Raw genomic sequence first — 27,094 nt, 5'->3', positions numbered from 1 at the left:
CCAGTGCGTGGGCGCACTGAAGCGTTTTTTTATTTATATAGTTCAAAGTTACTATCAGATTTAATGTTATACCTTGACAAACTATACATCATTAAAAAGATATAATACTCAAGTTTCAGTATTTGACCACTATTGTATTCTGAGAAACTTATAGTGACAGTTATGTCTTAATTTGTGTCAGGAGTTATGAAATGAAAAAATGAGTCGATACCTTTAATATGAATTATGCACGTCAGCCGCTTTCATTCATAAAAAACTCCCGTGCTGTCGTCATGACAGCGATACACAAAACAACGTCCTTCAGGGCTTTTAGCTCAAAAATGTGCAAACTTGGAGAAATATTGATATATTCTCATAGATTCACGTCATATTTCTAAAGACAGGAATAATATTTATTGAATTTATACCCAAATGCGTCGATGTAATCATTATGATCGCTTCTTACTGAGATGTGCAGTGTTTTCAATTCATACCAATAGCCTGAGGGCGCTATATGCACAAAAAATAATCCATATATGGGACATGAAGAAGAGCCATAATCATGTGACATTCCAGGACGTCACTGCTACACACAAAGCTACAGAGATCCCGCTGTAATATGCATGTTTTGAAGACAATAAACATGTTTGCTATGATATTTGATTTGCCTGTGTTCTTCAAGCCATGCCAGGTATTTTCATAATAATAGGTTATATTTATAATGTAATGCTAATCGATATAGACTTTATCATCGTGCATAAAACTATAAATAATGTTTTCTGTCTGATTTTTTTTTTAATCTAAAGCCAAATTATATCACAGAAGATTATTTAAAACACTCGATTGCATTATGAAGTAAGTTTGGAGCACAAACATGGTTTTAATCTCATAAATGGTCGTGTATTGATGGTGTGCTAAGCTAACATGCTAGCTAGCCCAGGTGCACCTGCCACCAGGGGTTATTCTTTTATGAATTTTGTTCTAAATAAGAATGCTTACTGATATGTTTTAGTGCATTTGACCACTATTTAGTGCACTTCAAATGTGAAGTGAGAACTTTGATAAAAGAAATTAGGGATTGAAACCCTATGAATAGGCTGTGAATAGCCAGTCGTTAGTAACTATAATGCAGACAAAAGAAATGCATATTTCGAGCCATAACCAGTCTGGAGAGGTGTGAATGTGTGCAGGGGGAGACTGAGACTGAATGGGGCTCGTTTGCACCACAAAACAATAGAGACAAAAGTCTGAATGGATGCTTAGAAGACGACTAAACATCAGTAGCATTTTTAGAGTAGCCTAATCAAAATAAAGTCATGACATGATCTTGAAAAACATTTAACTAAATACAGAGTTTTAGACTTATTATCTTCATATTTTAAATATAAAATGTTTAGACATGTGGCTTTAGCTGTAGTGCATTTCTAGATTGCTCCAGTGCCAACTTCAATTTTATTTTCATTAATATGTTTCATAAAAAAAAAATTCTAATAACTTTACAAAACTTTGAAGCTATTTAAAAAAAAAAAAATCATTATGACAATAATTAATTCTACATTTACAATAAACTACCAGGTGTCAGCTTTCAAATGAGATCATACTTGTGCTTTTAGTGCAAAGGGTTCATGAACTGTATCTGTTTCAGTTTGGGTATGTCATTTCTGGGGATTTTTCAAAAGTGGGGTTGCAGCTTAACAGGTTAAGCCCAGTACTGAATCTGTCTGACAAACACAGAGGTCACAAGACTTCTTTAAACCAGAAATAACACACATTTTTTCACAATTTCCGCCTAAACTGTATGCTTTCTTTTATCCCTGTGGCATGAAAGAACACCATGGACACAAAACTCAACAACTTCAATACTCAAGGCTAGGGCTGCTCGATTATGGAAAAAATCATAATCACGATTATTTTGTTCAGTATTGAAATCACGATTATGTAACACGATTATTTCACATGACTTTGGGAATGTGTTGCATTTATTAAAAAGACACGGTAACACTTTACAATAATGTTAATTACCATGAACTAACAATGGGCAATACATTTGTTACAGTATTTATTAATCTTTGTTAATGTTAGTTAATAGAAATCCAGCTGTTCATTGTTTGTTCATGTTAGTTCACAGTGCATTAATTAATGTTAACAAATACAACCTTTCATTTTAATAACGTATTAGTAAATGGTGAAATGAATATTAACTAAGATTAATAAATGCTGTAGAAGTATTGTTCATTATTAGTTAATGTTAACTAAGGTAGTTAACTAATGCTAATTAATGAACCTTATTGTAAAGTGCTAAAAAAAATTCGAAATTTGAACATTTATTGTAGCCTACTTTTTGAACTATTAAAATAAATAATATAACAGATAATACTTCAATGAGTATTTTAATAATTCCCGCAGGTCTACCACTTATAATGCGGGAAATTCCCCCGCAAAGTAACATTGACTCACTTTAGCATGTAGATTGTATGAGTAGCCTAAATTAATCCACACAGATTATAAAATCAAATCAATCATTTTAAAACTTTCTCCAAGACGCAATTTCACAAACCGCGCGAGTGTTCAGCGCTGCTGCGTCTTCTCTCTCTCTCTCTCTCTCTCTCTCTCTCTCTGAATGTGTTGGACAAGGCAAGCGTCGAAACTACATTCTCGCGTTCAGGAGTCGGGACATGACGGAATTGTCAGTTGCACAATCGGGCCAGCATTGCATCGTAACTAAAGTTTATCATTTTCACTTCTTTTAAGTCTTATCAGTTTAAACATTCGAGCTGAGAGAGTTTATGGCATCGGGAGGGGCGGATGTGCGCGTGCGCGCGTCATTCAGAACATAAGATAAAATTAGAGCGTTCTTTCAAAACAGAATATGGCAAAATAATCGTTTTACTCGATTGTACTATTTTGGTAATCGTTGGGAGCCAAAATCGAAATCGAAATCGAAATTCAATTAATTGCACAGCCCTACTCAAGGCACTCTGATGACTCAGAAAATGTATAATATACCCATACTATTTATTTGTGAGAGCCTTAAATTAGACTTGTGCAGCCAGCACAAGTCTTCAAAATAGAATAGAGCCAATAGAATGGACAAATAGAATACCCTATTAGTCCAGGGCCAAATGGCCTACTTATTCATGTACAGTTGTAATAAAAAGTAATTGTTTCAATAGTGTAGTCAATGGTGTTGCAAACATAACACTTGTAAGTGGTTTAACTAAATGTTTCTATCATGTATTTTGATATTCAGATATGATGTCAGAAAGTAGCTCATGCACGGAATGTTGATGGATTTTGATAGTTTGACGAGGTTTTGTCAGTTTTGTGAAAAGATTGTTGGTTCAGTTGACTGGTTATAACAACTCTACCAACTATGTCATCTTCAAACAACTTCCATTGAGTTCCAGGGGTATTAAATGCAAGTACAAAATACTTTTTCTCTTGTGCTTGTGAATTGGTGGGGAATAGTAGCAGTAGCTAATGTAAGCTTGGTGTTTTTCACACTTAGTATACTTCTTTTAAACTTAAAATAAGAAAGTATACTTTCAGTCTACATTTTATGTACTTCTCAGAAATATACTTAAAATTACACTTCAGTGTATGCCTACTTGATTTATACTGAGAGAAAAGTCCAGGGCCCGTATTCATAAAGATTCTAAGAATCCTCTCCGAAAACTCTTAAAGGACAAGTTCGGTATTTTACACTTAAAGCCCTGTTTACAGATCGTTTCTGATGAAATAGAATGGTTAAGATTGAAATTTGGACACATGCTGCTGTCCCAAGAATTTTCGGTTTCTATGGTAGCACCCCCCCCACCTCCACAATGGCTGCATAGGTGCACTGGAACAATCCTTCCTAAAACGCATTAAACTTTCGTTTACAAAGACGTGAAACTCACCGAGGGGTCAGGGGTGTTCACTGATATGCTCACACAAAAATCGCTGCAAAAGATGCTTTCCAACAGGTGTTTTACCATTCGTTGTAAAACTGTGGACCTATTTTTCCAAACGCCTCACACCCGTACATTCTTCCGTTGAGAGCTTGAATAATAGACGGCGGCGGAGTAACACCGTACCTCACAACACATCCAATACAAGTCAATGGAGTTGGACAAAAACTACGATAAAACCTGTTGGAAAGCATCTTTTGCTGCAATTTTTGTGTGAGCATATCAGTGAACACCCCTGACCACTCGGTGAGTTTCACGTCTTTGTAAACGAAAGTTTAATGCGTTTTAGGAAGGATTGTTCCAGTGAACCTATGCAGCCATTGTGGAGGTGGGGGGGTGCTACCCCAGAAACCGAAAATTTTAAAATTTTAAACCGAAATCTTAACTGTTCTATTTCATCAGATACGATCTGAAAACAGTGCTTTAAGTGTAAAATACCGAACTTGTCCTTTAATTTATCTTAAAAACTTTTACATAGGAGTCTTAGCTTAAGAGCGATTCGGGGCCAATCTGAGAGCAACTCTGAGCAAGGAAAAGACAAAAACTTTCATCTTAGTGAGGAGGCGGGGCTGACCCCGTTGCTATGTATGATACAATCTTTTGAAGACTGTGATTGGCTGGTTCTCCAAGAAGGAAAAAAAGAGTGAAAAGTATAGGGTCTATTCTAAGCCTTCACTTTGAAATTACATGTGACTGTGTACATTACACACATGCTGCATTGTTGCATTTTCCCAGTTGCCAAATATCGTAATGTAGTGATTACTTTCATTTCTGGAAATGAAACTCACTGTCATCCATTGTCTGCAACACATTTTTTCTCCCTCTTTGTCTTTCTGCCATGTTCTCCTCTGCTAAAGAAACTTTTCAGCCTCTGAAAAGTCCTCGTCCATACTCCTTACAGTTTTGACCTTAAGACCTCTTTTAAGGGTTAAGATGCTTTCTGAATTACTTTTTTCTTTACTGGGATTTTTTCTTTAATTTTAAGAGTAAACGCCCACATTTCTAAGAATTTTCTTAGAATTTTGTCACTAGGAGCTACTCTTTGCATTAAGATTCTTTATGAATACGGGCCCAGGTATATTTGGCCTGTACTTGAACTCAATCTTTTGATCCAGATATACTTAAAAGAATAATTAAGAATTCAAAGTATACTTGTCTTGTAGTTGTGTTAACTCTTTTGATTGAGTAGTCAATTAAATATACTTTTTTTACATAGTTTTTCATATACAGTCTTATGAAACTTACATTGTTTGAAAATATTGATTAGAATATTGATATAAAACAGATATGTTTCTAATTCTGCATATCTGAAATTTTGTGTAGGCTAGTCCACTGGTAGTGTATAGCAATTTACTCTAATTCTACTTTTTTGTTTAAAATGTTGCCTTTCTTTATAAAACTTACTGACATTCAAGTGTTGATTAAAAAAGGATGCATGAAGCTAATAAAATGTTTTTAAAATTAAAGAACAGTTAAAGGTATTTTTCAAGTGCAAAAATAATATATAAATAGTAAACTATAAGTATAATGTTATGTTCACTTAAAGAAAACTTACAAGTATACTTGTAGTATAAACTACGAAACTAGTAGTTTACTGAGAGCACACATCAGTTTGTACTTTCATAAACTAAAAAATGTACTACTTGTAATAAAATAGTAAACTACTAGTATACTTATAAGTTCACTTGTAGTACAGATGCATTACAAATGAGAAACCTAGTTGTGTACTTAGTTTACTACTCTTACAAATACAAAAAATACTAAAAGTGGGCCAATTTAGTCCCAAGCAGTATTGAAATAGTACACAAGTTTACTACAAGTACACATTGATATTAGTATACTTACAACATAAAGTATACTTAAAAAATAGGTCCCACTTTATATTAAGTGGCGTTAAGTACTATGTACTTACACAAAAAAAATAAGTACAATGTACTTATTGTGTTCATGTTGTATTGTAAAGCACTTTTGCTGCTATTGAGGTGTGATACGGGTAAGGTTAGGGACAGGTGTGGTGGATTGGGTAGGTTTAAGGTGTAAGGGAAGGGTCAACTGTGTAATTACAAATGTAATTACATAAATTAATTACAGCTGTAATTACATGCAGGAATTTTTCAAATGTAAGTACAATGTAAAAACATGTAGTTACACAATAAGTACATTGTATCAAATGATTAATTTCAATGTAAGTACATGTAAGTACATAGTACTTAAAGCCACTTAATATAAAGTGGGACCAAAAAATATACTTGAAAATTACTTAAGTATACTTCATAAAATGAACATGAAGACATGCACTTTTATGATGGATAGATGTACTTTTATGATGGACAGATGCACTTTTATAATGGATAGATGCACTTTTATAATGGATAGATGGACTTTTATAATGGATAGATGGACTTTTTTGATGGATAGATGCTCTTTTATAATGGATAGATGCACTTTTATGATGGACAGATGCACTTTTATAATGGATAGATGTACTTTTATGATGGACAGATGCACTTTTATAATGGATAGATGCACTTTTATAATGGATACATGCACTTTTTTGATGGATAGATGCTCTTTTATAATGGATAGATGCACTTTTTTGATGGATAGATGCTCTTTTATGATGGACAGATGCACTTTTATAATGGATAGATGCACTTTTATGATGGATAGATGCCCTTTTTTGATGGATAGATGCTCTTTTATAATGGATACATGCACTTTTATAATGGATAGATGCACTTTTATGATGGACAGATGCACTTTTATGATGGATAGATGCACTTTTATGATGGATAGATGCACTTTTATAATGGATAGATGCACTTTTATAATGGATACATGCACTTTTTTGATGGATAGATGCTCTTTTATAATGGATAGATGCACTTTTATGATGGACAGATGCTCTTTTATAATGGATAGATGCACTTTTATGATGGATAGATGCACTTTTATAATGGATAGATGCACTTTTATAATGGATACATGCACTTTTATAATGGATAGATGGACTTTTATAATGGATAGATGCACTTTTATGATGGACAGATGTACTTTTATGATGGACAGATGCACTTTTATAATGGATAGATGCACTTTTATGATGGACAGATGCACTTTTATAATGGATAGATGGACTTTTATAATGGATAGATGCACTTTTATGATGGACAGATGCACTTTTATAATGGATAGATGCACTTTTATGATGGACAGATGCTCTTTTATAATGGATAGATGCACTTTTATGATGGACAGATGCACTTTTTTGATGGATAGATGCTCTTTTATAATGGATAGATGCACTTTTATAATGGATAGATGCACTTTTATGATGGATAGATGCTCTTTTATAATGGATAGATGCACTTTTATAATGGATACATGCACTTTTTTGATGGATAGATGCTCTTTTATAATGGATAGATGCACTTTTATGATGGACAGATGCTCTTTTATAATGGATAAATGCACTTTTATGATGGATAGATGCACTTTTTTGATGGATAGATGCTCTTTTATAATGGATAGATGCACTTTTATAATGGATAGATGCACTTTTATGATGGACAGATGCACTTTTATAATGGATAGATGTACTTTTATGATGGACAGATGCACTTTTATAATGGATAGATGCACTTTTATAATGGATACATGCACTTTTTTGATGGATAGATGCTCTTTTATAATGGATAGATGCACTTTTTTGATGGATAGATGCTCTTTTATGATGGACAGATGCACTTTTATAATGGATAGATGCACTTTTATGATGGATAGATGCCCTTTTTTGATGGATAGATGCTCTTTTATAATGGATAGATGCACTTTTATAATGGATAGATGCACTTTTATGATGGACAGATGCACTTTTATGATGGATAGATGCACTTTTATGATGGATAGATGCACTTTTATAATGGATAGATGCACTTTTATAATGGATACATGCACTTTTTTGATGGATAGATGCTCTTTTATAATGGATAGATGCACTTTTATGATGGACAGATGCTCTTTTATAATGGATAGATGCACTTTTATGATGGATAGATGCACTTTTATAATGGATAGATGCACTTTTATAATGGATACATGCACTTTTATAATGGATAGATGGACTTTTATAATGGATAGATGCACTTTTATGATGGACAGATGTACTTTTATGATGGACAGATGCACTTTTATAATGGATAGATGCACTTTTATGATGGACAGATGCACTTTTATAATGGATAGATGGACTTTTATAATGGATAGATGCACTTTTATGATGGACAGATGCACTTTTATAATGGATAGATGCACTTTTATAATGGATAGATGCCCTTTTATAATGGATAGATGGACTTTTATAATGGATAGATGCACTTTTATGATGGATAGATGCCCTTTTTTGATGGATAGATGCTCTTTTATAATGGATAGATGCACTTTTATGATGGATAGATACACTTTTATAATGGATAGATGCACTATTATAATGGATAGATGGACTTTTATAATGGATAGATGCACTTTTATGATGGACAGATGCACTTTTATGATGGATAGATGTACTTTTATGATGGACAGATGCACTTTTATGATGGACAGATGCATTTTTATAATGGATAGATGGACTTTTATAATGGACAGATTCACTTTTATAATGGAGAGATGCACTTTTATGATAGATGGATGCCCTTTTTTGATGGATAGATGCTCTTTTATGATGGATAGATGCACTTTTATGATGGACAGATGCTCTTTTATAATGGATAGATGCTCTTTTATAATGGATAGATGCACTTTTATAATGGATAGATGCACTTTTATAGTGGATAGATGCACTTTTATAATGGATAATGGATAGATGCACTTTTATAATGGATAGACAATAGACCGAAATGAGTGACTGTCACGTGACACTTGAGAGCCCTGACTGCACTGTAGCAGTTACTGTTACACTGTTTAACCTGCAAGCTAGCTAGCCTGCTAGATAGCTAGCCTGCTAAAAACACCAAGCTTACATTAGCTACTGCTACTATTCCCCACCAATTCACAAGCACAAGAGAAAAAGTATTTTGTACTTACATTTAATACCCCTGGAACTCAATGGAAGTTGTTTGAAGATGACATAGTTGGTAGTGTTGTTATAACCAGTCAACTGAACCAACAATCTTTTCACAAAACTGACAAAACCTCGTCAAACTGTCAAAATCCATCAACATTCCGTGCATGAGCTACTTTCTGACATCATATCTGAATATCAAAATACATGATAGAAACATTTAGTTAAACCACTTACAAGTGTTATGTTTGCAACACCATTGACTACACTATTGAAACAATTACTTTTTATTACAACTGTACATGAATAAGTAGGCCATTTGGCCCTGGACTAATAGGGTATTCTATTTGTCCATTCTATTGGCTCTATTCTATTTTGAAGACTTGTGCTGGCTGCACAAGTCTAATTTAAGGCTCTCACAAATAAATAGTATGGGTATATTATACATTTTCTGAGTCATCAGAGTGCCTTGAGTATTGAAGTTGTTGAGTTTTGTGTCCATGGTGTTCTTTCATGCCACAGGGATAAAAGAAAGCATACAGTTTAGGCGGAAATTGTGAAAAAATGTGTTATTTCTGGTTTAAAGAAGTCTTGTGACCTCTGTGTCTGTCAGACAGATTCAGTACTGGGCTTAAATGAAAGCCTAAAAGGTCCCCTTTCCAACGATACCAAGCACCATATTATAGAATATTGATAATATCCCTAGCATGAGCCTAAACCAGATATACACCAGATTTCAAAAACGGAATTTATTTTAGGGGGTTAGTAACTTCATGAGCTCAAAAAAGTGATTTCGCTACCACCGCTGCACTGCTATCGTGATTTTTCTAATACTAGGGGTGTATACTAGAGTTCTCAACGGGCCTGAAAATTACAACCCGACCCGACCCGGCCCGTGGCTTTTAAAGCCCGGACCCGATGTAACCCGACACATAAACATGAATTATCTGCCCGAACCCGACCCGCGGCCCGACGCCGCGTCAGTTTTTTTTTCTCTCATACACGTATTATCATGACCAGCAGACGGGAATTCAAATCAACCTTTAATGTTCACGCCTTTTAACAATACAAACAACTGAAACAATACACTTTAAATATATAAATAGGCTGTAGTAGCGACGGTGAATTCACCTGCGGCAAGTTTACTTCTCACCAACTCCATCTTCTTCTCCAGGCTAAAGGCGCGCACGCAGCGGCGTCAGGTCTGCCCCCGCCCCTCTCCATGATGCACGTTACACGCAGCAGCCAGACTTTCTTTACGGTGACCAGCAGCGATGATTAATAAATGTTTTTTTTTTTTTTTACTGAGCGGAAAAGATTAAGCCCGAGGTCCGACCCGACCCGAGTCATTTGATTATATTTTCGACCCGAACCCGGCCCGAACCCGCGGGTCCCGTCGGGTTTGTCGGGCCGACCCGACCCGTTGAGAACTCTAGTGTATACCTTGCCAAAAAACAATGATAGCATTTGCCCCCCCGTTGATACCGATGGACCCCCCTGGCTCATGGACTATATATTAAAGTGAATACGTGATGCCACAGGTAACCAGTGATGAGCAGAGGGGTAATGTTAGCAGAATGCCTGGTCGATGTGAGAACACATTGTAATCGATTGATCGATTTACTAATGAATTAAGGTGTCAGCATCAGCTAGAGAAGATCGAAGATGTGCAATATTACGAAAATGGAAAAAAAGAGTTTTTAACAACAGAAGAAATATGAGCGCAAAAAGAGTTGAGTCAAATACAACACCAAGGTTACGGATGGATGAGGAAGGCTTAACATGAACCCCATCAATATCAAAGGACCGGTCCATTCTTTTTACTGAGGCAGCAGAGCCAATCATCAATATTTCAGTTGTGTTATTATTTAACTTGAGGAAATTCGGGGACATCCAATGCTTGATATCCCTCATACATGCAGTAAGTGAGTCGGGCAGGGATGCTCTATTAGAGCTGGTGGTGAGGAAAATTTGAATGTCATCAGCATAGCAATGAAATTGAAGTCCATGTATGTATATGAGGTCACCAAGTGGATATATATAAATGATGAACAGTAGTGGGCCAAGAACTGAACCTTAAAGAACACCCAGTGTAAGCGGAGCAGTGACCTATAGTGATAGAATACTTTGTCGCTGATGTAGGAAATGATCCAGGAAAGAGCTGAACCAGTGATACCGATATCCAGGGACTGGTTTATAGAGCAGCAAAGGAAACCTATGGAGCGAAATATGTGCCATAATTTAACAAACAAATCCAGCATTTTGCAAACAAACTCAATCTACTTTGCAAAGGAAAACTCGACTCGCAAACAAACTCAATCTACTTCGCAAAGGAAAACTCGACTCGCAAACAAACTCGATCCGCTTTGCAAAGGAAATCATCGCAAACAAACAGAAAGCAATGTGCAAGCACAAAGGTCACAAATGCGTGCAGGCAGATTTTCTCACAAATGCGTCCAGGCAGATTTTCTCACAAATACGTGCAGGCAGATTTTCTCACAAATGCGTCCTGGCAGATTTTCTCACAAATGCGTCCTGGCAGATTTTCTCACAAATGCGTCCAGGCAGATTTTCTCACAAATGCAGTTGAGCAACTTCCTCCTCTAAAACAGTAGATGGCGCTAAACTATAGGCTAATTTAGCGCTAGTCTCCCAGGAGAAGCACTGATTTGAAACTTGCCTTTGCCTACAGCTGAGGAAAATGACCGGTGAACGGGTGTGTTTCTGTCTTATTTGATCTATAATTAACCTTTTTGAGGTTTTCTCTTGCCAAACGTTTATTGCATATCTAGAGAGAAATCCACATTAGCACCATAAATTAGTGATTATGTCTACACTTGAACGAATCTATTTCTTTCGTTCTCCATAAATGAATGAGAACATTTCATTTAATTGAGCGGCGGGTTTCATTTGTGTGTCCAAAATAATAATTTGGGCACTGCATAGGCTACGTCACAGGCAAGATAAGAAACAATTGTATATTGTTTTTTTTTTTTGTTTGTTTTTTTTTTTTTCATTAATTATTTTATTACATTAATTGTTAAGCTGACTGAATTCCAACTAGGCTAAATAAATAAATAAGTGTGAGCCTCCTTTCAATTAAATTAAATGTTCTCATTAATTTATGGAGAACGAAAGAAATAGATTCATTCAAGTGTAGACATAATCACTAATTTAGTAATTTCGCATGAGTCCGATGCAGAAAAAAATGACAAAAAGCAACAAGATGGCAGAGCTTTCAGCTTATAGATTCCCCGATCCTAGAGTGAAGTGCTACTAAGTGCTAATGTGGATTTCTGTCTAGATATGCAATAAACGTTTGGCAAGAGAAAACCTCAAAAAGGTTCATTATAGATCAAATAAGACAGAAACACACCCGTTCACCGGTCATTTTCCTCATCTGTAGGCAAAGGCAAGTTTCAAATCAGTGCTTCTCCCGGGAGACTAGCACTAAATTAGCCTATAGTTTAGCGCCATCTACTGTTTTAGAAGAGGAAGTTGCTCAACTGCATTTGTGAGAAAATCTGCCTGGACGCATTTGTGAGAAAATCTGCCAGGACGCATTTGTGAGAAAATCTGCCTGCACGCATTTGTGAGAAAATCTGCCTGCACGCATTTGTGAGAAAATCTGCCTGGACGTATTTGTGAGAAAATCTGCCTGGACGCATTTGTGACCTTTGTGCTTGCACATTGGTTTCTTTTTGTTTGCGAGTCGAGATTTCCTTTGCAAAGCGGATCGAGTTTGTTTGCGAGTCGAGTTTTCCTTTGCGAAGTAGATTGAGTTTGTTTGCGAGTCGAGTTTTCCTTTGCGAAGTAGATTGAGTTTGTTTGCAAAATGCTGGATTTGTTTGTTAAATTATGGCACATAATTCGCTCCATAGAAACCGTTCCACAATGTGCATGTTTTGAAAACATTTTCTATGCTACTAGTTTCAAGTATATATTTAGAATAACCTAAATAACTGCATCAAGCAGAGGGGCGTGTTTTACTAATAATTTGTTTATTTTTGCACAAGGCACTACATCGTTTTAATTATTTTGGTGTTATTAGAATACATAACACTTTAAAATTAAACTTACCAAAATAATTGAGTAAAAATTCAATAAAAGCCAATGTCATGTATGTATTTGTGGTTGTATGGAATACTATTTTATAAAGGTTTAGAGGAAATAAAAAAAGTTAAATTACTCATAAATAAAAAGTTAGGGGGAAAGACTCTTGATGTAAGTCATTAACTGGGCACGTTCTGTATGCAAATTAGGCGTCATCAACTTGTTAAAATGCGCACATTTGCATCTAATTGACAGGGCAATGCAGTTAAATAGGATAAACAAAATAACTAAAGCATATCACCTGGTGGTGATATACAGTATGCTTATTTTATTACTAACTTATTTTATTACATGGTTTGGTTGAATTCCAATGTAGAATGCGGTCTGTTATTTCTTGATAACAGACCGCTGTGCAGAGTATAACAGACCGTTGCCATGAAAAACAGAGCGTTGCTATGGACTCACAGGATTCTAACCATAGAGACGGAGCGTACTATTTTCTTTAGCGGAAGCAATACAATCGTTTTAACAATTGGGGGAGCGAGAGCGCTTCAGAACTCCTGACCTGATATTTATATATACTGTTCTTCAATAAATATATTTGTTTGACAGGGAAGCTGTGCGCAAACAGAAATATATATTATTTTTCAAAAAAAAAAAAAAAGCACCCCAGAAAAAAGGGCACTTTCTCTCCAGGAATAAAAAGGGCAGGTGCTCAAGCCCCCTTTGATGTCTGTGTGCACGTGCCTGCCGATATCAAAAAAGGGGAGAGATGAGTATTTAATGGGAGACTGTGTCAACTGCAGCACTTATTTATTAACCCTGAATCCATGGACAGACGAATGTCTTTAACCACCCCAAGAAGAGCAGTTTCAGTGCTATGAGATGGGTGAAATCCTGACTGAAAAGGTTCAAAAAGACCATTAGGATCTAAGTATGATCTCAGTAGTGAAGCCACAACTTTTTCAAGCATTTTGCTTAAGAACGGTAAATTAGATATTAGATATAAGCTGGCAGGACGTGGAATTAGACTTCATAATTAGATCACTTATGGCAGCAGAGGTAGTCAGAGTGAAAGCAGAGAGAGTTTGTTGAATGAGCTGAATCAGCTTACATCAAATGAACATTTGAGTCACTTTGGTGTCTTTGGTAGTGGATTCAATTGACTTCAATTTGTCTGAAAAGAATTGAGAAAAGCTATTCACAAGCACTGCAGAGCCAGAAATAACATGTTGTGGTGGATTAGTGAGATTGATAACTATAGCAAAGAGTGATTTGGGTGTGCACATGGAATTCCTAAAAGTACAGTTGTTACTCAACCAGAATAATACGCCATTCCCACTGCGGTAAAATTGGGGATGTGTATTTGCTGCCTTTTACCGCTAAGTGGCGCTATAATCACGGACTTTGAAAAGTGTCAGTTATTTTCTCTATTGTGTAATCTGACGCTGCACTGCGGCTCATTGAGAGCGATTGAGAGCTGGTAGCTGATAAATTCAAGTAAAACATTATAGTTAAACAAATTCATAATCACAATGCTGAAATTACATTGAAACTTTAGAACTGAAACAAATGTAGGCTTCTATTATTGCATCAGATTTTAGCAAAGTAGGCTAAACTTTAACATTGTGTGCCCAATTTTTCTATAATTTAGAAAGGCAATGCATGTCAATAGTAGGGATGCTCCGATCCGATATTTGTTTCGGGTATCGGCTCAGATATGGAATAAAATTTTAGATCGGGTATCGGTAACAATGGGCCCGATCCGTAGGGGCATCAAATTATAGCGCGAGCGATTCGAAAGCTTACAAGCAGTCGACTCTCTAAACGCTCTCGCGGTAATTCTATGCTGTGCGCAAATGTGTGACATCACGCGCTAGCAACATGCGCAGAACGCAGGCGGCAGGTAAACAGCTTCCAATTCAAACAAGCTAACGTGCATACCTATCAACACTCCTGTTTTCCCCTGAGTCTCCTGTATTTCACACCCATCTCCCACCCCCCTCCCATTTTATTTCTCCCATCAAACTCCCATAATTTGTATGGTCCAAACCTCGTTATATGAATAACCTCATCAATTTATTATTCCAAGGTTGTCTGATTGCCAGATCTTGTATTAAACGTATCCTACTCACACAATCTACACTTCATACAAATTTCAACCCATTTGTGAGCTCAACCTGGCAACCTACAACCCAGTTGCGCTGTTGACGTCTGCGCAGGTAGTAGTTGGGAAGTTGGATAAGCGTCACTGGTAGAACTGGGAGGAGAAGACTCAGTGATAAATATTTAACGCAGTTAACGCAGCATCCGTTTTTTTTCGGTCATCCTTTGGCTGGCGTCACATTATATGATGCGCTCTTATTCATGCAAATGCTTTTAAACCATTCAAGACACACACACGACGCACAGAAAGACCAGAATCAAGTTCTCTTTCGGCTTGAAGTTGAACGAACACTAACACATGCAATTATGCCAAAATGTCCGTTTTATCGAGTATCCTCATAAGAGCAGACTGAGCAGTCTTAAATGAGTTAAATAAAGTCTTAAATGAACGTAAAAAGTTGTGAGAGAATGAGGCGCGTGTGAGATCCGTGTCTCTGTCAGCAGCGGCAGATCTTAAAGGGACAGTAGCCAATGAAGCTTTCTGTCAGTAGAGTTCATCAAAGAACAAAGGGAACAGAGGAAATTACTCACTGCTCTTGACTAAAGACCTTTTGTAACTTTAATAAGAATTAATCTATATATAATTAAAAAAAAATTGCAGTGCAAACTGTTTTTTATTTTTTATCCATGCTTTTTATTTTTATTGAATATCACATATTTATTTGTTAATATCTGCGCAATTAATGTGTATTTTAGCCATCCAGCACCCCCCATAAAAACATTTCAACATAAAACATTGCAATAAAAAAAATTACATCAATGAGGCTTTGCATGAGCATAAGCAGGGCTGTACAGTGCGACATATGTCACACGACATAGTGAGATATGTCACACGACATAGTCACACGACATTCATAATGTCTCCACGATCTGCTTTTGAAGAAATATGATAGTATCGTGCTACAGCGCACATTCTATCAGCTGCAGTTCTGGCACCTCAGTCCCAATACTGTAAAACTCGACATACATTCACATCACATGTTAATGCAGCGGTAGAGTTACACTCACAGGACACTGCACTTATTCGCAATCACAAAAGTTCTCACAAATTATTTGCTTGTGCTTTAAAGCTTTGCCGGGTAAACATTTCTACATTCATTTCATCCCTTTAATGTTAATAAAACAACGAAAGAGAAAATCACTCACTACTCTTGACTGAATTAAGATTTTTATCTTCGCCCACTTTGGCCTAAATGTCCTAAATTTGGCCTAAATAAAGATAAGCATACATCAAACAATGAGAATATTTTATATAAAAACGAAACCATCATTTACACAGTCCAGCATCAGACAACAACAGCACAGCATTAATGTTTCATTTCTGCTCCAAACATGTATTTGTATGCTCTCCACAATATCTAGCTTGTCCAATGGACGTTTTTCTTTAAAACATAAACCTCTTTCACAGCACCACTCGGCTCTTCTGACGATGATCATTCATTCCACCTCAGGGTCTCCTCTCTGCACTAACGTCTGCGCGCTCCCACGCGAACATTTGCCTATGTTTACCTGTTGCCGAGCCCCACCTTGATGCAGTGACTGACAGGGAGGGACAAGGTGGGGACGTGATTGGCTCGTAATTTTGCTACATTCATTGACATTCAATGAAAATGCAATCGCAAGTGTCTTACCTACGAGTGTAAATGCAATTAAGAGAAATAAAATTTAAATGATCATGTTGCTACAAATTTTACCTGAACATGTTAAACAAATCTTATCATTTCTGTAATACATTTTAATTTTGCAACTTATAAAGCGTTAAAATATGCATTCAATTTACATATTAAACCTAGTGTATTAAATGTCAAATGTAAATTATATAATTTAATTTTAATTTTGCACCAAATGTTGCACAAATGTAATAGAAAATGTAAATTTATATACAGAAACGTTTCAAATTGAATATTGCTACCGATATGCTTCCATACAATACAGGAGCAGAAACTCTGGTTCTGATTTTATAAGATCTGAGGGGGGGTTACGATAATGTTTTTGTCAAAGACCACATCCAGATGGAATTCAGAACAATGATCAAAACACAGATGGAGTAGATCGAGTCCTTCAACACCCCTAATGCTTGCACGGGCCTATAGCTCATCGTGAATAGACATTTAATTCAGTAACATTAGGCAGTTTTGATTTATATGCTGTTTAATGTTGGTGATCGCGTTATTTCACATATGCATATGATTACATATGAGATCCCTTGTTTCTGAATCTTCTTTGTGTTTTGTTCAGGAGATTCAGAACTCTTTCAGAAGATGCATAATGGTGTGGAAAGAGTTAATAATAAAAGTCATAATGTAATCACCCTGGTGTTCTTCTAATGCAGTATGTCCTTTTTTTTCGGACCACAGAAGGAGACTTAAAATAAAATATCCCGCTCATGCTCATTCACATAATGGGAGTGAATAGTGACCAGAATCAAGCTTAAAAAAAGATGCAAAAGTATCACAGAAAGGTCCCATGTGACGTGTCATAAATTCCAAGTGTTCTAGGGATATATGATAGTGTTTGGTGAAAAACAAATCGAAATTTAATTTACTTAATGAAAATCCTGACATTTGCTTTTGGTATTTTGTGCAGACTGTGCATTCATGAGACACGATTAGAATCGCAGTTCACTCCGCCTTAACCAGAAGTTGGATGTGTGCTTGGTTTCATAGTGTCTCGCTCCGTCAGAGCCAGTCATCAACGGACGGTAACTCAGAGGGTTCCCCTGACCACTGGAATAAAGGGTGTAGATTTTGTTCAGAGAAACGTGATCAACGAAAAACGAAGCCTCACTTTTTTTTCTAGTCAAGTGAATGCTTCACTTTGCATTTAAGAATGTTTAAACTCAAACCACTACTCTACAGGTTTTTGGAGGTTCAAGTCCATTTAATCTTTTTTTATTTTTTTATAAATATAAGCCTATAGTCTATATTACATGATCATATATTCTGCCATATAAACACTATAAAAACTATAAAATAGATAGAGCACCATTTACTTGCATTAAACAACTCTATTGGAATGATTATATTTAGTATTATTACATTTAATTTACTGCCACACTTTAATATGTCAATTATATTATCAGAAAACGTCTCGGTTACATATGGTAACCCTGGTTCCCTGAGTAGGGAACGGAGACGTCTCGTCGGAAGAGTTTCCAACGAATTGGGATCACGCTAGGGAGACCAATTGCCTTTGAGTGAAATAAAACGAGCCAATAAACATTGGCATGCAAGATTTGCATTCCGCGGCCCGCCTACCAACGCGGGTATAAAGGCGGAAGCAAGCGCATACACAAACGCTTTTCGCTGAGGAGCCGAACGGTGTCCAGTCTTCCGCGAAGGTACAGCAGCATGGCGATGGGACGAGACGTCTCCGTTCCCTACTCAGGGAACAAGGGTTACCATACGTAACCGAGACTTTCCCTTTCGTTCGGGAACTCCTACGTCTCGTCGTAGGAGTTTCCAACGAATTGGGATCCCTAATAAAACGCCATGATGCTGGCCCCTTCCAGCGCCCTGCCTAAGCTTCAGCAGCAGTTTCTTGAAACTTACTCTTATGTGCGGAAGCTTAGCTGGGAAGAGTCACACTGCTCACACACTCACATTGGATAACACTGGGAAAGCGTGCCCAAGATGTAGAAGGGAACGCTGCAGAGCCCAGCCTGCCCGAAGGGAGGCACTAGGAAAACACATGTGCACTAGCCCGTAGGGTAGTGAACACATGGCAGTCTCTGAGGTAGTCCCAGCCCGGAGGGTGGGAGCGTACTCAGCAGAGACGACAGATAGAATCTGTCAAGGGGAAGACACTGGCTAACCCGGAGGGTAACCTAATGTGGAAAAACACCTATGGGGTCGCCTTAGGGACCACTACATAGGACCCAGCCTAACTCAGCTCAACAGAGAGGAAAGGCCTGGCGACCGGCGATCCACCTCGCCTGTCGCCGGAGGGGGTGATGGAGGAACTCCCGAGGTTAGCCGTTTGTTGGGTAACCAACGGAGCAGAATAACGCACGTATCTGGCCCATGGGGCGAGAATGGCGTGGCAAGCCGACACTAACCTAATTCCTCGCGCTACTGGCCGAAGCAAGTACACGGGAGGAAACAGGTTCCACACGAAGGCTATAAAACCTAGCGAACGTGTTAAGTTTCGCCCAGCCCGCAGCTCTACAAATATCTGTTAGCGAGGCGCCTTGAGCCAAAGCCCAGGAGGAGGCAACACTCCTAGTAGAGTGTGCCCTCAACCTAGGTGGACAAGGCACGTCCTGGGACTCATAAGCCCGGACGATAGCATCCACTAGCCAGTGGGCTAACCTCTGCTTGGAGACAGCCTTCCCCTTCTGCTGGCCTCCGTAACAGACAAAGAGCTGGTCTGAGGTCCTAAAGCTTTGCGTCCTGTCAATGTAACAGCGCAGAGCGCGAACAGGGCAGAGCAAAGCCAGGGCTGGGTCTGCCTCTTCCGGGGGCAGCGCTTGCAGGTTCACTACCTAATCTCTAAACGGGGTGGTAGGAACCTTGGGCACATATCCGGGCTGGGGTCTCAGAACAACGTGAGAGAAATCTCTAGGCACGATTCGTCGACCGAAAAAGCCTGCAGGTCCCCTACCCTCTTGATGGACGCCAAAGCGAGCAGGAGAGCTGTCTTCATTGACAGGATATTTAAATCGACTGCATGCAAGGTCTCAAAAGGTGGATTCTGGAGTGCTCTGAGCACTAAAGTCAGATCCCAAGAGGGTACGGGGTGCTGATTACGAGGAGGATTCAATCTCCTAGCACCCCTGAGGAACCTGAGGACCAGGTCATGCTTCCCCAAGGACTTACCTTCTACTGCATCGTGATGTGCGGCTATTGCGGCAACATACACTTTGAGGGTGGAGGGAGACAGCCTTCGCTCCAACCCATCTTGCAGGAAGGAAAGCACGACACTGATCGGGCAATTTCAGGGGTCTTCCCGGCGGGAAGAGCACCAATTGACGAATAGGTTCCACTTCAACGCATAGAGGTGCCTCGTAGAGGGGGCTCTAGCGGAAGTGATGGTGTCTACCACAGCCTGTGGTAGGCCACCTATAACCTCCGCGTCCCGTCCAGGGACCAGAAATGAAGTTTCCAGATGTCTGGGCGCGGGTGCCATAGAGTGCCCCGTCTCTGAGAGAGAAGGTCTTTCCTCAGAGTAATGGGCCAAGGAGGGGCTGTCGTGAGGAGCATAAGTTCTGCAAACCAAGTCCGGTTGGGCCAATACGGCACAACTAGCAGGACCTGTTCCTCGTCCTCCCTGACTTTGCACAGAGTCTGTGCGAGAAGGCTCACTGGGGGAAACGCATATTTGCGCAGACCCTGGGGCCAGCTGTGCGCCAGTGCATCTGTGCCGAGTGTACCTTCGGTCAGGGAATAAAACAACTGGCAATGGGTTGTGTCCGGAGAGGCAAACAGATCTATCTGAGTGGCTCCGAAGATCCCCCATATCAGCTGGACCACCTGGGGATGGAGTCGCCATTCTCCCGGAAGTGGCGGTTGTCGTGAGAGCTCGTCGGCCACATGATTGAGTGCACCAGGGATATGAATGGCCCGAAGCAACCTCAGATGCTTCTGACTCCAAAGGAGGAGATGGCGGGCGAGTCACGACATACGACGGGAGCGTAGACCACCTTGATGGTTGATGTACACAATGTTCGCAGTGCTGTCCGTACGGACCAGTACCTGCTTGTGCTTGAGAAACCCCTTGAGGCGACACAAAACTAGGCGTACTGCTTGCAACTCTAGGCAGTTGATGTGCCAATGCAGTTGGGGCCCCGTCCATAGACACGAAACTGCATGCCCGTTGTACGTGGCACCCCAGCCGCGTGAAGGGCCCGATTCAAAACTCGCAGGTCCAGGATTGGCCGTAACCCACCGCCTTTCTTGGGTACAATGAAGTAAGGGCTGTAGAACCCAGACCTCATCTCGTTTGGAGGGACCGGCTCGATTGCGTCCTTTGCCAGCAGGACGTCGATCTCTTTCCGCAAGACAGGGGCATCCTCTGACCGCACACGGGTAAAGTGGACGCCCCTGAACCTGGGAGGCCGGCGAGCAAACTGAATTGCATAGCCGAGCCGGATGGTACGGGCGAGCCACCGGGACAGGGAACAGGGAACGTGTTTGTGCAATCAGTCCAGGTATGCGAGTTCTGGGATTTGTAGTCAATACTCAGTTAATACTGTTAAAACTCAGATGAGGGAGACCTCCTGTGGCACACGGGAGGATTTTCGAAGGTAGTGTTTGTAACAATCTAGAAGTACAGTGATCAGTTCAGGTGCAGAGATGCACAGATACAGAGATGATCAGTTCAGGTGCATAGATGCACAGATGCAGAGATGATCAGTTCAGGTGCAGAGATGCACAGATGCAGAGATGATCAGTTCAGATGCAGAGATGCACAGATGCAAAGATGATCAGTTCAGGTGCAGAGATGAACAGATACAGAGATGATCAATTCAGGGGCAGAGATGCACAGATGCAGAGATGATCAGTTCAGGTGCAGAGATGCACAGATATAGAGATCATCAGTTCAGGGACAGAGATGCACAGATACAGAGATGATCAGTTCAGGGGCAGAGATGCACAGATGCAGAGAGGATCAGTTCAGGGGCAGAGATGCACAGATGCAGAGATGATCAGTTCAGGGGCAGAGATGCACAGATGCAGAGATGATCAGTTCAGGTGGAGAGATGATCAGTTCAGATGCAGAGATGATCAGTTCAGGTGCAGAGATGATCAGTTCAGGGGCAGAGATGCACAGATGCAGAGATGATCAGTTCAGGTGCAGAGATGCACAGATGCAGAGATGATCAGTTCAGGTGCAGAGATGCACAGATACTGAGAATATCAGTTCAGGGGCAGAGATGCACAGATGCAGATATGATCAGTTCAGGGGCAGAGATGCACAGATGCAGAGATGATCAGTTCAGGTGCAGAGATGCACAGATACTGAGATGATTAATAATCAAGATTTCTGTGCCACCCCAGACTGGTTGCTGGCCCTTGCACCCCTATGAAAAAATCCTGGCTCCGCCACTGCAGAGTCACGCCACACACAAGTCTGAAAGACTAATTTATTTATTTATTTATTTTTAAACATAGCTTCCAAATTCTTACTGTTTAATAACGTGACCATTGTAATAACAGCCAATTTTGAAATTGGGTAATCTCAGCATCACAAATTTTTATCAATCAGAAGTCCTTGTAAAGATAATTGATGGGTTGAAGAGCCGGGTTGTTTATTGTAGGGTATATTCTCTAAAAATGAAGCACACTGACATGGACACTTACTGTTGTTGTAGATTATCTCAGTGTTTGGTGACAGAGGAAGGTTGTGCTGCTCTGGCTTCAGCTCTGAGTTCAAACCCTTCACACCTGAGAGAGCTGGATCTGAGCTACAATCACCCAGGAGAATCAGGAGTGAAGCTGCTCACTGATGCAATGAACCATCCAGACTGCACACTGGACAAACTCAAGTAAGTGGACCAGTAAAAATCATCCTGGTTGGTGTGTATGTGAGAGAGACTGAGAGTTTATAATAGTTTTTGAACTCTGAAGGGGTCCCAGTGTGTTAAAAAATGACACCAAACAGTCCTGACAAAGCATCCAGACGAGTTGTTTGTGAGAATGTGCTGAGAAAATAATGTATAGACTCTGATACTATAGAAGCTGTAGAAACCTCACAAAGACATAGTACTGGAACTTCCTCCTTCATTTCCCAACATACTCTTTAAGAGACCCCCATCTTACACGATCACCCAAACAGATAAACTTCTCGAACATGTCTGTGAACCCATTTATGACACGGCGCGTGTGTGAGAGAGGTTGTTTTATATATATGTTTAAAACTTTATTTCACAGTCAATTTTCAAATAAATAAAATACAAAAATTAAATCCCCCATAAAAGTGCAGAGAAAATGTTATTATAACAGCACTGCATTTCAAAAGATGTCATATTGTTCTTTGCCATAATGTTAAAGATCAACAACAATCCTAGACATAAACACATGAACAGCCACAATTGTTGTTTTGGAAAGCAATTTTCAGACTTTTTTTTTTTTTCACCCATCCAAGCATTTGCCCTTCAAACAGTATCACTTATCACATTTATTAAAAACTGTGACAACGCATTTTTAATAATGTATAACCAATCACACACGTTTCTGTTGAGTTTGAGTGTGATGGCCAATCAGTGGCGTTCAGATTAGTCATCGCTGAACCAAAGTGCGCGTTTTCTCTGGCTGAATTCTGACTGAAACTCGAGAATTATCCCATCATAAACAACAAAGTGTCAGGGTTCTGTCACTTCTGTCTAGTTCAATTATTGGTTTTGTGACAGAGCTCTGACACTCTCGGTTTTGTCTCGTCTTTTTCCGAGTGCACGGTTTCGAGCGTGCTCGAGCCGTAGACTATGGCAAGCCAAAGTATTCATAAACGCATGGTCAGGCATCTGATTGCACACTGACACGTCAAAAGCGTGCGTTTCGACAGCCAAAGATTTGCCATAAAAGCATGCGTTCTTAACGTGCGCTTTGGGGTTACCGAAAACATACACCGACCTTACTTTATATTTTATCCGCCGTTTAATCCAGAGCGCGAGTCTTGACACCTACGCGTCGCGTCTGCCTCAAGATCTCTCACTGTTTAAATCTACCAGACACTCCGAATGATGCACATGTGCAAACAGACAGTGCAATCCTGCTCTTATTTGCCATCTTATCTTACAATTTATTCTCTCTTTTTGTTCATAATGGAGCGTTTGTGTCAGCTCCAAGCGTCTTGCCAGCCTCAAGACCTCTCACTGTTTACATGTACCAGGCAGAGACACTCCGATTTATGCACATGTGCAAACAGACAGTGCAGTCCTGTTCTTATTTATCTATTTGTAATCTTATATTTTATTTGCTCTTTTTGTCCATAATGGAGCGTGCGTCACGTCACCTATCAGCGTCGTGCCAGCCACAACTTAGCGTCGCACCTGCCTCAAAATCTCTCACTTATTCCGCCTGATAATTTACTGAAGGGAAAAGCATACGAAGATTCCTCACTACATCAGTTTTTTTGTTTTACAGCCTAGGCCAGGGTGGGCAAAATACGGCCCGCGGGCCACATACGGCCCGTTAGGCTGTTTAATCTGGCCCGTCTAGTATTAAAAAAATTGTCTTAAGATTGCATTAATTTAGCCTTTTTCTTGCAATACTTTGCGTTATACATATATTGTGTTGCATATATTTGACAATCGGAATATCGGATATGTCATGCCATAGCTAACAAATGTAAAAAAGGAAAAATGACATAAAAGCAGATCATCATTCATTCAGCGCTGTTGTGGCTGCGGTGTGTGAGTGTGTCACGTAACAAGCAATGACGCGTCACCATGGAAACCAAACAGACAGCGACTTAAGCGCATAGACTTGTTGCACGTTAATGTTTTTTCCTTTTTTGGAAACTCACAGAAAAAAATGTTTGGTAACCGCTTGCACACCTGTTTAGTTTTTCCTTTGATTTGTCTGCTATTTAGTTTCTTTGCTCCTCTGGAATTGTGGATGTATCCTGACTGATTCCGTTTACCGACCGTTTGTCTGCCATGTACAGAACCCGGTTTTGTTCATTAAATGTTCTGATCTGCCTTTGCTTTTTATGTTTTATTTTATTATACTTAAATAAATTTGTATATTCATTTATTTCGTTTTTTCCCCACAAATGTATGACTTTTGGAAGTGCAAATTGATTGTCAATAAAGTTGAAGTAACCTTCTGTCATTTTTACTGTTCTAAGTGTAGCCTACACTTGCAGGTGTTTTGTTTCTAATTTACTGTTAGGCCAATTAAATAATAATAAGGATAAACAATATTTAAAAAGTATAGGATATAATTATCTAACATCTGACTAATTCAAAATTAACCTCAAAACATAAAATGCGAAATGGGGGATATCTAGCATAAAAAAAAATATTGTCAGAATGTCGTCTCTCAGTTGTTGAATTTCGCACAGACGTTGCCACAACGTAAATGTGTTTGCTCAGCCCGATCTCATGAAAGTGCGAATACCACGAATTGTATTTGTAGTGCTTATGATACGCAGTTTTCGCGTGCATATGATACGCACTTTATGGCGTGTAATAGGCAAGCACTCCGCACCCCTAATCCTAACCAAGGGGTTTGCAGTGGGTAGCATATGCAGGCAAAAACATTTTTGGCGTATAAATTGCACAATAAATAAAATTTGTGGTATAGATAACGTTACGCACTTTCATAAGATCGTGTTTCATAATCTGCTACTGGGCCGGCCCTCTGTCAAATTTTAAAACCCAGTGTGGCCCTTGAGCCAAAAAGTTTGCCCATCCCTGGCCTAGGCCTATCTATTTGAATTTATTTTATTTACTTTTTTTTTTTTTTGCAAATTGTTGTTATGGTAGATCATAATTATTAGGCTACTTGTGATCGATATTCTGATAAAGGTCTATGTAGAAATTACGGTTGTGTCTACCAAGTAATTAATGTCCTATAGCTCCCATCTTTCGCATTAGATGTTTGTGTGAAAAACTGGCAAAATAACAACTAAGTGCAAAATATTGCTGTGTCCTCTCTTTTATTTTAATATTTTAGATTAATCATTAAAATGCTATCAATTTCACACTCTAAATTCAGTATATGAGTCCATTTGTGTTGGATTTGCCATACCGTGTTGATTTTTTTTAACGGCCTCTGGTAGAGTCACCGATTGGTAAAACCCCATGCACTAATTTCTATTTATTTTAATTATTAAAATAAAATTTTGTTCTTTGCCTGAACAAGTTTTTTTGTTTGTTTTGCAGTTCTCACTGATGCAAATTCAAAGACCTCATCCTTAAATGTTGATATTCTGCAATATTCTAAATAAAATGAAATAAAATAGCCTATAAAACAAACAAATCAATGTAGTGAAGACTCTTCGTCTGCTTTTCGCTTCAGCGTTTCAATCGGAGTATCAGGCAGTAAAACAGTGGGAGATCTTGAGGCTGGTGCGACGCTTTAGGAGTCAACAAGCGTGCTCAATTATGAACAAAAAGAGCGAATAAAATGTAAGATAAGATGGCAAATAAGAGCAGTCTGTTTGCACATGTGCATCAATCGGAGTGTCTGGTAGATTTAAACAGAGAGAGATCTTGTGGCTGATGCGACGCTTAGTAAGAACCACGAGATGCGCTCAATTATGGGCAAAAAGAGCGAATAAAAGATAAGATGAGAAATAGGTAAATAAGAGCAGGATTGCATTGTCTGTTTGCTTTCGTCTATCAATCGGAGTGTCTGGTAGATGAAAACAGTGAGAGATCTTGTGGCTGGCGCAACTCTTAGGTGTCGAAACTGGTTATATCTGTGACCGGTCGAGTGGCGGGCGCATATAACGGTGACTGGTCGAGTGGCAAGCGCATATAACAGTGACGGGTTGACTGACAGGTCGAGCGGTACCGATACCATTCAAATTTTACGGTTCTCGGGACCAATTTTTGTACAACAGCAAAATCTGTTGGAACTATTTTTTTATTTAACTATTTGAACAAAATATTAAATTCAATTAAATTACTTTATTTATGATGGTAATCATAAGTAAATAATACATAAGCATTAAAGGCTACATGCTGTTTAAACGTAAATATTGCTTATAAAAAAAAATCCCATGGACACGGAGCTAAATCTACTGTACAGAAGCCTAATATAATTACTTCAAGTTAAACCGAACTTTTATTTTGACGGGTTGCCGCTTTGAGTTTCTGTGTGTGTGTATGATATCATATGACGATAGTTTTTTCTCAAATTAAACGGTAAAATGCTCATGAAGTGGCTCTGGAGATGAATTTCATCATGTCATCAAATCGTGAGGCAGCAGAGACTTA

General features: G+C 38.9%; 1 protein-coding gene across 3 annotated transcripts in view; it reads left to right on the top strand.

The window, feature by feature from the left end:
- The window catches only part of LOC308688067 (NACHT, LRR and PYD domains-containing protein 3-like), an 88,864-nt gene that overhangs the window by 44,074 nt on the left and 17,696 nt on the right, over window positions 1–27,094 (top strand). For all 3 annotated transcript variants that reach the window (XM_081360916.1, XM_081360918.1, XM_081360917.1), the window contains exon 5: window positions 22,520–22,693. In XM_081360916.1, coding sequence (XP_081217042.1) covers window positions 22,520–22,693 — 174 coding nt within the window. The remainder of the gene's footprint in view (window positions 1–22,519; window positions 22,694–27,094) is intronic.

This window comes from Scardinius erythrophthalmus (genome assembly GCF_964197995.2).
Source record: "Scardinius erythrophthalmus genome assembly, chromosome: 1".
Lineage (NCBI taxonomy): Eukaryota > Metazoa > Chordata > Actinopteri > Cypriniformes > Leuciscidae > Scardinius > Scardinius erythrophthalmus.
Note: the sequence above shows the minus strand (reverse complement) of the source record. Positions and strands in the feature narration are given on the sequence as shown.